General features: G+C 35.5%; 2 protein-coding genes across 4 annotated transcripts; one reads left to right on the top strand and one right to left on the bottom strand.

Moving 5' to 3' along the window:
* Window positions 1–29: 29 nt before the first annotated feature.
* Window positions 30–3690, bottom strand: LOC121254527 (NEDD8-conjugating enzyme Ubc12). Of its 3 annotated transcripts, none has more exons than XM_041154606.1 (6): window positions 3583–3690; window positions 1620–1733; window positions 1148–1256; window positions 936–1014; window positions 721–837; window positions 30–641 (listed from the first exon to the last, which is right to left on the bottom strand). In XM_041154606.1, the coding sequence occupies exons 2-6, from the start codon at window positions 1726–1728 to the stop codon at window positions 504–506; spliced, it is 552 nt and encodes a 183-aa protein (XP_041010540.1). In that variant the 5' UTR covers window positions 1729–1733; window positions 3583–3690; the 3' UTR covers window positions 30–503. The 3 variants fall into 3 exon arrangements, with proteins under 3 accessions (XP_041010540.1, XP_041010541.1, XP_041010542.1); XM_041154607.1 differs by having other exon boundaries at window positions 3479–3618; XM_041154608.1 differs by lacking the exon at window positions 3583–3690 and adding an exon at window positions 1916–2060.
* A 1571-nt stretch (window positions 3691–5261) lies between these two features.
* LOC121254524 (dolichyl-diphosphooligosaccharide--protein glycosyltransferase 48 kDa subunit-like) lies at window positions 5262–12816 on the top strand. Its single transcript, XM_041154604.1, has 12 exons — window positions 5262–5622; window positions 5992–6128; window positions 6916–6969; window positions 7102–7215; window positions 10048–10103; window positions 10180–10221; window positions 10410–10485; window positions 10659–10730; window positions 10825–10950; window positions 11099–11202; window positions 11712–11795; window positions 12608–12816. Coding segments are annotated over exons 1-12 (1134 nt in total). The 5' UTR covers window positions 5262–5354; the 3' UTR covers window positions 12609–12816.
* Window positions 12817–14209: the final 1393 nt, after the last annotated feature.

Here is a 14209-nt window from a genome sequence, read left to right as displayed (position 1 = left end):
TCACTTTTACCTAGGATCGCAGGCCAGAATAGAAATAAATCATAGCACTTTTTCAATGGATAAATTACACATGTAATAAGAATTCAACCCAAAATCAGCCTCTACATCTCATCCCTCCATTTCTTTCGTACCGAAGGGAAAATGCTACGTGAACTCGGGCTCAACAACGAAACGAGGCTGAAGACAGGTGAATGACACAGTCGGAGTTTTAGCACCATTTGCCCAAGCAAGGCAGTACAAGGCATGTTTTTCCCCAAGAACTATAAAAGAAATAAATACATAACTAAAGTCTTATCCCAGTGATTCACATTAAAATAAAGAAAATCAAATGTCCCCAACCAATAACTCAAACATGTCACTAAGTTACACATCATACAAACGTCTTCTGCTGGGCACATTCTGAAGAACTGTCCAAACAGCACCATTCTAGGAAGTTCTGCAACCAAATTTACAGCCCTGAACCTTCAAGCGATGAAGTTGGTGCTTAGCAACACAAGTGGCAGCTATATGCATCGTGGGAAGAGGGTCTGCCCCACATACCCACCAGTCATTGCCCTTCGCACATTGGATTCAAACAATTTTGGGTTGTCTCTTAAAACTGCAGCAGCATCATGATTGAGTGGATCTTCACTGTTGGGTTCCTGTGTACAAACAGCTTGTCATTAAAAGGGGGATATCCACCTAGTTGCAAGAATGTACTCGTGAAACAATAATCAATACCGTGAAAAGATGAAATAGGCCATAAATTATAGTGTTTATATTTAACACAGGTTTCCAGTCTTCTCTTAGAATGTTAAGGCAGACATTTCCTTCCAAGTCAATATTAGGATGGTACACCTGCATGTTGGATGCATTGTTAAAACTGCCTTACCTCACATAACTTATAATATTTATCAAGAAACAACTTTTTTAGAGGACAGGATGTGCTTACTTACCTTTGTCTTGCACTTGACCTTCGGTGCTTCATGAGGGTAAATAGATGAAACTTGGAAAGTGAACACAAAAGTACCACCTCTGTTACAAAAATAAGAGATTTAAGTATTCAAAACTTCCACCATAAATATGGCACAGGGTATTATCATCAAAACTTCATAAACATAATACTCCATCAGCCACAGAAGAATGCTATAGATTTGAGTATTCTTACAGATAATATCCTTCATCAGGCCGAATGGTAACCTCAAAGTTCATCAAGTCATCCTTGCCGTTGGGGAAAGATATGCTACAAGATTTTGGCAGGTTCAGTTCGCTGATGTCTACACAATGAAAAACATAAAAAGCTTAGAACATAACCTATATAGCTCTGCTGGAAGCTAGTGGGTTGATTTTGTGCTTTTTATACAAGAAAATGCCTTTCAATTTTCACATCAATTTGCCCACAAGACAGATTATTAGGAATTCTGAGTAAAGAACCAATGTACGCCAACGAGATCCTGAAACAATGCCAAAGAAAGTTTTCAAATAAAAAACAAGTTGGCTAAGCTGGTCCACAGTTTTAGAATGTGTCAACCAAATCTTAATAGGATGAAGTACCTCATAGCAACTGTTTCAGGTACCTTGAGTGAAAAGCTTAAAGTACATTATTCTAGTCATTCAAATAAAAATATTGGATTCAATACCTCTGTGAAGACGTAATTCTCCGGCGCTTTGCTTCTTGATAGGCGACTTTCCATTAGCACTCTCTGCAAGTTCCTTTTGCTTTTCCTTCACCTTAAATAGTTTAATCATTTTTCCTACAACAAAATAACAAAATCTGTTTACAAGGACTGCAATGCTGCCATATCAAAGAAAAAGCTTACAAGGAATGCAATGCTACCATATCAAAGAAAAAGCTTAGGCAGCACAATAGGATCTAAATAAAAATTTAACACTTAAATATTTTAAATAGAGAAACAGGAAGTCTGTCTTGGCATACACAATGCACATGATTGCCAAAGATCATCACAAAAGTGGCAGCATCAAAGACTACGAAGACACCAAGGAAGCAGCACACAGAAGATCACTATAAAGAGAATGACCAGCGTGGAGAACCAGGCCCAAAATTCTCACTCAAGCCACACTCAACTCCAGCCACACTTCTGAGATATGTGCTCTTAAGCACTCTAGCAGCTTACATGAGCATTTCGATCATTCCGCATGTGAAATTTGATGGATTATTAGTGATTTTCTGATAGGATTAGATATACAACAGAATACTTTGACACGTGGATAGATAAGTGGATGGTGCATTGATGCCAATCTAATTACTGGCATACTTGAGGCACGTAAAACATTAATCCAGCAACTATCCACTTGATACTAGCAGAATAAGCAGATGAGGCAACTTTTCTTTTTTGTAACAGGCTGTTATCAGCTTCCTCACAAGTTGCTCCAGAATACTCTCAGGAACTAGAGGAAAAAAACCTGGAGCATATTGGGGTGGATGTGGGTACAATGTTAATGACTCTCGATGTTGAATTGTTGATGCATGAAAAAAATCGTCCAAACAAATGAAGGTATTGATATAGCTAAGAAACACACAAAAAATAACTTCTCATGAAAAAATTAATTCTTTTAAGAAACCCATTGAACAGAATAATTTTTTTTTATCAAACAAAATAACTTAGGCCTCGTTTGTTTTCACAACTCATCTCATCTCATCTCATCTAATTATTACAACTTTATCAAATTTCCACACAAAATAAAATAAACAATTCAACTTTTTCAAATTCCAAAATAAAAATAATATTAAAAAAATATTTTCTAACAATATTTTATTCAACTTTTAACTTTAATCTGAACTCATTTAATTTCATCTCCAAAACAAACGACGCCTTAATGAATATTTCTTCAGCAAAACTACCCAATCAAGGAATCGAGGATGCCTTATAGCCACCAAAAATTCAGCAAACCAAAAAGAATATCTCCCACCATATATTACAATTTACCATGATCCTACAGTAATGCAATTACGTAAGACTGTATATATAGCGAATGACAACAACTTGTAGAACACGAAACAAAAGACCCGCTTGGAAACAAAAAATCCCACAACTATTCGAGCTTCCAACCAATAACATGGTTCATACAACAATTCAGGAACTTACAGCTCCTTACCAATGGTATTTCGCGAAAGTCTTCATACCACATAATACTTCTAAAACAAAACCACCATGCTTAAACAAAAGTTATGAACTTACCAAAAAAAACCACCGAGAGACAACAACTTCAATAGTTCTTAGTTCTTAATACATAAAACATAAGCAATCCACAACAGACGCACCCATGAGGAAAATAACCTCGTTGACCGCAATACATAGCAAATAACTCAAAAAAAAACCAAAACAGAATAAAACCCTGCATAATTACAAAATCTTCAAGTAAACCCAATCGCAAAGAACCCAGAACCCGATAAAAAGCCCCCGCCCCCCCCCCCCCCCCCACCCCACAAAAAAAAAAAAAAGTTGTATGGAGAATAAACATATACGAAGCTCGTAACCTGGATCAGATTATCGGAGAGGGACGTGAAGATAGAAAAAAGGCAACAGATACTATCGCGTGCAAGGAAATTATGATAGAGAAGACAAAGAGTATAGCTTTTACCTTGTGACAATAAACCAAGGGACTTTTTTTTCTGCAGGGCGAGAGAAAGCTGGCTAAGAACGAATCTGAACGATAATTTTTTATATTTTAGGAGTGGGGTCTCTCTCTCTCTCTTTAATTTTTAAAAGAACATTTTTATGAATCAGTCTATAGTAATAGCACAGCTCACAATATTTTTTTATTTTTTTTAATTACAGCACAGGAGGTGTGCTGCTCATGTGCTGTGGTTATAGATTGATGTAAATATATATATTTTTTTAAATTACGTATTAAATTAGAAGAAGTTGCAAGATTTGCATATCAATATAAATGATTTTCTCTTTTCCTTTTAAGTAATTTTTAAAAAAATAAAAAAATATAAATTTACTGATAATCACTTTCTTAATTATTAAAAAAATTAAAATATATGAATAAATATATTTGGTAGAGACATTTGTAAGTCATATTAACATTTTTCAAATTAAAATATATAATAATACTATTAAGGATAAGATATCCGGACTCAAGACGAGCCCAATCCATCTAAAGGCCACTACTAGGAAACAAAAGAAAAATTGAGAGAGGGAACAAAAGAGAAACGAGAGAACGTGTCAAGAAGAAATGATGGGAAGGTAAGAAAGAAAGTGGAAATGAAAAATAAGATGTCAGATATCCAATGAGGACCATGCCTCACCATTGCAAGGGCACACGGAAAAATGTATCAGATAAAATGGGACGGTCAAACAAATTCAAACGGGTGATTCTTCCACTGCTTTAGCTTCTTCAACCTCTCAAAGCGAAGCTCCAACGAGAACGTTTTTTCTGATAAATATATTCAAGATCTTCATTATATAATGAGAAATGATAGGCTATGAGAGATTGTAAACAAGTATATTATAGTAAATTTTTCATCCCAAACATCATATAGACATAGATAATATGTTGAATCACGTAAATCTGTGTGTCTATTTCACTATACTTATTTCACTGCTATGAATTTACACACTGACACCATACAGTCGCACCGGAATACTATCAGGAGCTCCATACCACATTGATCGAGGCTTGAATCTTCATAGCGGGTCAGGAATGACTCTTTCTCCCCTTTCGACCTGTTGTGGAATTTTTTCGGCATGAACAAATACCCTTAGACTTATTTTACTATTAATATACTACCCAGCTATTTTTTTTATTGTTCTCTTTGAATTTAGATTAAAAATTTCAAAACATGACATTTTTACATAATCTATAAGAAAAAAAATTCAATGAACATAACCATATAATTTAATTAAAAATAAATTCAATTTTATAAAAATATCTTAAATTTTAATATAAAATATTAAAAAATTATATGTTTGATATACAATATGTATATCACACTTAAAGTAATATTAAAAGGGCCTATTTTTTGAGAACTGATTTATACAAGTTTTAAATCGACAAGTCTTGTATAAGATATTGTAAAAAGTAAATTCCACTAAAAAAAAAAAGTGTAAAATAGTTATTTTTTATTAGTAGAACTTATTTTTATATAAAAGAAAATTGTATGCCTATTTGTATTTAACATTACGCTTCTTTCTTTCGGATAATGTTTTTGAAACTAAAGAGTAAAAAAAAAGAAAGCAGCACTAAAGAAATTAGAACTACTCGTTAACCCCTTTACAAACAGAAATCTCCAAAACTACCCCAATTTCTATTTTTCAATCTCGGGTAAAACCACCCCTTTACAAACAGAAGTCTCCTCACTCGGTCTCTCTGTGCACCCCCACCCCCCGAAAACCCTAACCCCAACCATGCCGAAGCTCTCCCTCTTCCTAATCCTGTTCCCTTTCCTCCCATTTTTATGCACCTCCTTCTCTCCCGAGAACCCTTCTAGTCGCCGAGTCCTCGTCTTGCTCGACGACCTCGCCCTCAAATCGTCTCACTCAGTTTACTTCAAGTCCCTCCAGTCCCGTGGGTTCGAGCTCGATTTCAAGCTTGCCGATGACCCCAAGATCGGGCTGCAGCGTTACGGCCAGTATCTATACGACGGCCTGATCTTGTTTTGCCCCACGACCGAGCGTAAGTTCGTGTTTTCTCAATTTTGTTCTCGATCCGTTTGGTTTATCGGACAATGCGAAAAGATACGTGAAATCCTGGATCTCATTAGCTCAACTGAAAGAAATAGTGATATATTATTCTTCGGGTGACCGAAAGTTGACCTTTGAGTTTATAAAAAGTATCAAGGGCTTAAGTTGTATTTATAGTCCTTTCAGTCGTCTCAGCAACCAAACACGTTTAAAGCTTAATAATAGCGATTTGAGGTGAATTTGTAGGGTACCTGCCTTTTTATTTATTTCAATATTTATACTGATGGAGGAGGATGAGAAATGCAGATGCATTTTTTAATTTGTTTAGTTTTTCTCCTATTTTTTGTGTCAAAATTTGTAGGTTTTGGAGGATCCATTGATTTGGCTGCAATACTGGATTTTGTTGATTCTGGTCATGATTTAATTCTTGCGGCTGATAATAATGCATCGGATCTAATAAGAGAAATTGCCACTGAGTGTGGAGTTGATTTTGATGAGGTGTGTATCCATCATCGGAACCTAATATATTCTTCGCTCAACATTTCAATTCCGTCCAGTATTTTTGTGTTTGTAGGTGGTTGAGTGATTTATTTATTCATTAAAAAAATTCTGTCAATTACCATCTTGGTTGCCTTATTATTATTTTTTATTTAATCATTTATGGGTACAGGACCGACAGCTATGGTTATTGATCACACGAGCTATGCAGTTTCAGAAACTGAAGGAGACCATACTTTGATTGCTAGTGATGATTTCATCAAGTCTAATGTACTTTTGGGAAGTGAGAAAATTGAGGTTATTACAGGCTCTGACAGTCAATCTTGGTTATTCAGTTTATGTAACACAACCATGTACATGTTATCAACACTTGTATTTGACTCATACCTCTGGTCTTTACGCATATTTCAATGAATTATCCACTGTCTCTTTTGAGTTTTTTTTTTTTTTTACTTATAAAAAAAAGTTTTTATGATTTTCTTTCAACTTATCAGTTCTTGTATATTATATTTTTCAAAATGGATAGTTTTACAACTCACTCCAACTTTATTTATTTCATCATTTCCTTTTTCCTGATTTGTACTTCGATAGGTTTTGCAATGTCCGACTACGTTCTTAGTCCTGAATTTTCATAATTGATTAGTTTCTGATGTCACTTCATTTCATAACAGTCTGTGCTCAATTTTAATGTGCATTTGCAACCACTGACCAACCACTGTGTGTCATTAGTGGTTATGACAATCGCAAGCTCAGCTTTTTTATTAGTTTTTGGATAAACTTGTGACAGGCTCCTGTACTTTTCCAAGGAATTGGCCATACTTTAAGTCCTGCCAATAGCCTGGTATGACGTCTCCCTCTCATATGCTTTTCAACAACTAAGATAAGTAAATGCTTACGAGAATATTTCAATTTTATTGCTCATATGCTTTTCCATGTTCATTGTAATTTCCTAATGTCCTTTTCACATTATTAGGTGCTGAAAGTTCTCTCCGCTTCTCCTTCAGCATATTCTGCTAATCCAAATTCCAAGCTGTCAAATCCTCCATCACTCACTGGATCTGCAATCTCTTTAGTTTCTATCCTGCAGGTATTATGGCACTCAACTCATCTTCCTCTGCTCTTTGACCAAGTAATTTTTCTTGATTTGTTTTGATCAGTAATTTGTCTTGATTTGTTACTTACTGCTTTTTATGGTTTCTTCATGTTTTATATATGATTTCTATACAATATAGAGGCAGGTGTATGTATGTGGGAAGAAGAAGGATAACATTTAGTATTTAGTTTATTCAGCTCTACCAAGCCTTTGTTATGTTATTCTAAAGTAGTTGGCATTCTCCATATCAACATTGCCCTTGTCGAGCCAAGTGTATAAATTTTGTAGAGATTTATACAAATTTCATATTGTTACTTTTCGTTCCAGTGCCTCAGTAGGATATCTCTCTGTAACACATTGGGCTTAAGATACAGTCCATAGGAGTTTTTCTTACTTCTTTGAAGTGGTTGTAACGCCCCAATGGAGAGCCCAAGCCACATGACTTATACTCCAAAAAGACTAGTCAATGATACAATTGGAACCCTATTGAAACATTATAAAGAGCAAGAACTTCTCATTCCCAAACGATGTGGGATCCCATACACCACCTACTTATCCTCTTATCATATGGAATATCACAATCTCCCCCCCTTAAATCCCAATGTTCTCATCGGGTCCATCCGTCGTAGATGACATGGCTCAAGTCCCACATTTCTAGTCGGGATAGGCTCTGATTCCATTTGTAACGCCCCAATGGAGGGCTCAAACCACATGATCTATATTCCAAAAGGAGCAAGAACTTCTCCTTCTCATTTACTCCTACATTGTGAGTTTGTCCGGGATACATGGAATCATTTTTTTAGTAGGGTGGGGCTAGCATGGACGATGCGGGAAAGGATTGTTGAATTACTTGCAAGTTTGAGAGGAATCTCAGGGACAACACAGATCGCAGCTTTGTGGAAGATGGTTCCCATTTGTATTCTTTGGTGTATCTGGAGTGAAAGAAATGATTGACATTTTGAGGATCACGAACGCTCTGATGAAGAGTTTATGAGTTTTTTATGGAAGACTTTATTTATGTGGGCCATTGCTTTAGATTTTAATGGTCTCAACTCCCATGATTTCCTTGTAACAGTTTCTAGTTCTTAAAGCGGTGTTTTTCATGTATACTTCCAGTGTACCTGGCTTACGCCTATCTTTATATTAATAAAATTTCTTATTACTTATTAAAAAAAAAAAAAAAAAAAAAAAGAACTTCTCCTTCCTAAACAATGTGGGATCCCATACACCATCTATGTTATCCTCTTATCATATGGGATGTCACAATGGCTTTGTGAATACTAAAAAGAAAAGGTCCGGCCTGCATACACATATGACATGAACCTTTTCCATTACCGATGTCTGACAAAATAACAACTGAAAGTAGCTTAATTTCTCGTTCAGATCCCTTGTGGAACATAGAATTACTTCATATAACATCACTACTTCGCAGAAAACAATAGAATTATGAATTCAGCTCTGTTCTTACATGTTGTGTTTTTTTGTGTTGACTCCACATTATTTCCATGGCTCTATGAGCATGGAAACTGCCTCTAGTATTGAACCCATTTACTGGAGTTTGCCTTTGATCCTCTTTGTTATCAATTCATTTCTCATGCTTGATTCTAAGAACAAGCCCTGCCTGCATAAAATGAAACATGTGCTGAGCAATTCATATTTTTAATAGGCTTGTAAAAAGCTATTAGAATTTGGAGCTTGTTCACCCGTTAGATAGGGCTGGGCGGCCACCCCCACAATCTGGCCTGCCCGCCCAATCCACACAGCCCACAGGGGTAACGGGTGGGAAACCTGCCCCGTTAACTCAGACGGGCAGGCAGATGCCTTAACAAATAAATGTAAAGCGGGTGGATAGCGGGTTGGATTTTACCCAACCACATTTTACCAGCCCATCTGCACTTCACTATAAAAGAAAAAAAAAAAAAAACCTAGATTCTTATTCTTTTCCCATCTACATTCAGCCTTCCAGCTGCTCTCCCCATTCCTCTTCCCTCACACCTCTCCTTCCATCTCTTCTCTATTTTTTCTTCTACTCCCTCTTCTTCTTCTTGTCTTTTTTCAGATTACTTCTTGGTGCAAAGGCATGGGTCTTTGCAGGCTCCGAGGGTTTCAGCATAGAGATCCCTTGGTCTCAACACAGAGATCTCGTTAAACGTGTTTTCTGGGGTTTTGTAGAGAATGTCACAGGAGATCTCGTTGGTTGGGTTTTTTTCTTTTGTCGATTTGTGGTTTTTCAGATCTGTTGTTGATTGGCTTTCTTTCATTTGCTATGGATTTTTGCATAGATCTGTCGATTTGTGATAAATAATGTTGATTATGGCTGATCCGGTCGGATTATGGGCGAAAATAGGGTGAAATGAACCCACCTGTTAAACGAATACGGGCGGACAGTGGCTGGGGCCGGGGAGGACAGCTACCCACCTGTATATGGCAGGTAGCATCACTAATGTTGGATGGTAGTATATACCTTAATGAATGTTTATTTGTGTCCGAGCAAGTTGGTTGGGGTATAGAGCCTTGAGCGTGGTGGGGGTGGACAGACTCGTATGTTTCATATAAGGGTATGATAAACTCGTTGTTTGAAAGTTACAAAATTTGACTGTTTTTATATTTTTGATGGAGTGGGACTTATTTATGCCTGATTTTGTGTAAATTAAATCCTATTGCTTGCAATAAAATTATCGGTTGTTTTGATACCATTTAGTGGGTAGTATTACTGCAAATGATATCATCATGAAATCTTATATATATATATATATAATACATATATATATATATATATAAATATATATGTAAAATTTAAACATGCTTAGATCTTGTTTGTTTCAGGCTCGAAACAATGCTCGGATTTTGATCTCTGGCTCATTGGTTATGTTCAGCAATCGGTATGTAGTACTTGCCAGTTAAACAATTTTTTCCTATTGCGTGCCCTCTTTTGATCATTTTTTTTTTTCCTTACAGATTCTTCAGATCTGGGGTGCAGAAAGCTGGGACTCCGACTAAGTGAGTAAATCTTTTGACTTGCCATTGTTTTGTGCAGTGTTGGTAAGAGCACAGTGCCAAGACCAAAGTGCTTTGCTTACCAATAGTGGAGTGTATTTACAAAAGCGCACTTTTTGACGCTTTTTGTTATCTACACACACCTGCCTTTCGAAAGAAAAACTGATTATGTGTTTATTTTGCGTTAACAGACATGAGAAATCGAGTAATGAACAGTTTTTGACTGAGCTTAGCAAATGGGTTTTCCATGAAAGAGGACATCTCAAGGTCAGCATCCTATTGTAGTAGTTTTGTTTACGATTTAATTCCTCCTAAGACAGTTTGGGGAAAAAGAATAGTTGACTTATTGGTTCATTTAGATTATCTTGTGTCATTGTTTGATTACCATATTTTTGAGTTATTTACTGCTTCGTCATAGTAAGACCTTTATTGATCAATAGGCTGTGAATGTACAACACCATAAAGATGGGGAGGCTGATGAACCGTCCATGTATAGGATCAATGATGACTTGGTAATTTTGCTTTACTTTTTAATTTATTTCAGAGCACAACATAAGACTGATTAAAAGGTTTTCTGTACTACTCACACTTCGTATCCGGTTGAAGGTATATTCTGTTGAGATTTATGAGTGGTCTGGTAGAAGTTGGGAACCATATGTAGCTGATGACGTTCAGGTGCAGTTTTACATGATGAGTCCCTATGTTCTGAAGAATTTATCCACTGACAAGAAGGTGAAGAAGTAGTTACAAAGTTGCAAGTGATTTCACTGGCTGTGTTCTTACGGACTTTTTTTTTTTTCTTTTTTTCTTTGAGAGAAGAGGGGGGGGGGGGGGGGTGGGGGGATGAACACCTCTTATTTATAATTTTGATTTCTTGCAGGGTCGTTATTTTACAGCATTCAAGGTTCCAGATGTTTATGGGTTTTCCAGTTCAAGGTTGAGTACCAAAGGCTTGGATACACAAGCTTATCCCTGTCAAAGCAGGTATATAACATATAGTATTCTCAGTTGGACCTTGTAAAGAGGCAACCTTAGGATTATTACTCAGAGAATTGTATATGTGATAACTCTCTAAAGCATTCCATAGGTGAGTCCTAAGGGCTCTGCCGTGGAGCGTCATTAAAAATAAATATAATAAAAAAAAAAAAAAAAACTCTAAAGCATGTATCCAAGTATATAATTTAGAAGTAAACATAGCTGGCTGAGCATTCTTGCAAAGAATCTAATGCTTTTGTTGGGTCTTGGTCGAAACTTAAAAAATGGTACAGAACTGGGACCATGATCTGTGCCTTCTCCACATTATATTGCTGCTAAGCTATTGAGTTTAATAAGGTGAAATTTAAGGGTCTGATTTTGAAATGTTATAGAAGAATACATGACAGATCTGCAACTCAATTGCCATCTTTGACATTACTTGCAAGTTTGACTCAATGTTACAATATATAAGCACCTTTTTTCATGTATACCATGTATTGATAATTTTTTTAATACAGATTCCAGTCCGGCCCTATAGGCACAATGAATATGAAAGGTTTATACCTGCGGCTTATCCCTATTATGGGGCAGCATTTTCAATGGTACGAAACACCCTCTCTCTCTCTCTCTCTCTCATCAGTCTTCTTGTCTGTGTGCAGTTTTAAACAAATTATCTTTTCAGTTGTTTGTTTATTTTTCTTATTTCTTTTAATTTCTTGGAGGGATAATTAGAGGATCCTCCTTGGATTTCTGGCAACAGCTTATCTGCCCTACTGCTGTTGTGGTCATTTCTACAGAAGCTGGGATTTTGTTTTTTTCCCACTAATGCTAGGATAGTCTAGGTTGGGAAAGATGTAATTCCAATTGCGCCTTGTAGATCGGTATACAGATAATGGCAGCCTACTCAGATTGCGTGTTAAAAGCTTTCAGCCTTAGCCTAGTTTGACTTGAGTTGAGCTCTGCAGAAATTTTCATTCCATATTGAATAATTTACTCGAACTTGGCTTACCATGCAAATTGACCTTAGCAAGTATTGCTGGCAGAGTTAAGTAAGCAGACTTATGAGCTGAGCTCAAGTTATTGGCAAGTAGCCTATCGACTTGTGATGAGTCTTGGCTTAGCAACTAGCTTATACTCGATACCTGACATTAATTTGGCATATTTCATTCCAACTATTTGTTGCCGATTTTCCTCATAGATTGGTTTGTCTCCTGTTTTGTTGCACTCCCTTCTTTATCACAAAACCTTTAGCTTGAGTTTCCACTTCATTCTGTTCTGGGAATGCTGTAAAATGTCAGGGTTTGCTTATTTTACTTTTCCCAAAGAAGAAATGTCAGGGTAGCAAACAATTTTGAATTTGTATGCTAGAATAAGATATGCTTAAAGATAACTTGAAATTTAAATGTGGATGCAGATGGCAGGTTTCTTCATATTCACTGCGGTCCACCTGTACAACAAGTAGCTGTAGAACCATTGCATATGGAGAAAATGTACCATTGGGATTGAGGGCCCAATTTTTGGATTGGAAATTTTGATCCAGCAATGAATGAGTCACGTGGAATGTTTATTATATAATGGACACATAAGCTGATAGTTGGTCAAAGAAAATGCAATTTGCCATCAGATACATCACTTTTTATTTGTTACTGTAGTTGAAGTCATTTTCATTAACTCAATTGCGTATTTTCAAGGATGTCTGAAAATCTAGAGACACTGAAATTGCAGCCATTAGAGCATAACCATGAATACCTATTTTGGTAGTGGTCTCAACAATTGCGTGTGATAAATGCTATCTACTCTTGACTAAGATCCTTTAAGGCCCAGTTTGTATTCGTAAATCATCTCAACTCATTTCAACTCATCTCAACTCATCTTATTACTATTCATTATTATTCATCAACTTTAACTCACAAATTTTACTATTATTTACAATTCATCTCATTACTATTTATAATTCATCTTAACTCATCTTCGAATCCAAACGATACCTAAATGTACTTTATCAAAAAACGATGCCTGAAGTACAAACTGGCTCAGATAATTACTTCCTATTTCTTTTGCCGTCGAGTGGGGAATGAATTACTGCTTTGTCTGTTATATTTGCAGTCATGCTAGCTGCGTTCGCTCTTTTTAAAAAGGTAAATAAATATAAAAAGAATATTTTATAATATTTAATTTCACTCTATTTTAAAACAAATACGAGATACTTGTATAATTTATGACTATCTAATGTTTTTGTATGTGTACGTGTTTTAATGCATGTTTGGAATCACAATGATTCTGATATTTTGACGATAACATTAATACCAAGATTAAAATTTGAATTTTAGAAATTAAATTACATATGGTGGAAAGCAAAGGTACATAGAAGGCTGTCCCATTCACACTTGGGAGATTTTTTATAAATTTTTAGACCAAACTATTTACATGAATCCAAACATCAAATGGAGCACTGGCATTGGCTGTTTCAAAATTTAAAGAAATGTAGATAAAATGATTTACATCGACTTTTTTAAAAAGTAAAAGTTTGAACTATGATCAATAATAATTTTAAGTATATTTTTAAATTTGAAGATGTCCTGGTCATATTCAAAAGTAATATTTTATTGTAAAAATTACCTAGTAATATTTTATTGTAAAAATTACCTCAACTGTTTTGCTTTTCAATTTTTATTTTTCACAATTTTCATTTTTTCCGAATGCCCTTTCATTTTATTTTTGTGTTCAGTTTTAAATTATGTGAATGAAGAAATATTATTATTAATTAACGTATGTTAACATAATTGTAAAATATGAAAGAAATATATTATTATTAAAATATATTATTATATTATTATTTTGAAGGTTACGGCTAGAAAGTTTTAAATTAACGAGTGTGTGTGGTTAAGGTTTCAAACTTCAAACGAGCAGGTCATGAATGAATCGACGTCCGATTGAAAAGGCAAACAAGAGACGCTATATATATATATATAAGAAAATATATTGCTTCTGCATTTAGCCAACCGCAGCAAAAGCC

Source organism: Juglans microcarpa x Juglans regia, chromosome 3D (assembly GCF_004785595.1).
Source record: "Juglans microcarpa x Juglans regia isolate MS1-56 chromosome 3D, Jm3101_v1.0, whole genome shotgun sequence".
Classification (NCBI taxonomy): Eukaryota; Viridiplantae; Streptophyta; class Magnoliopsida; order Fagales; family Juglandaceae; genus Juglans; species Juglans microcarpa x Juglans regia.
Note: the sequence above shows the minus strand (reverse complement) of the source record. Positions and strands in the feature narration are given on the sequence as shown.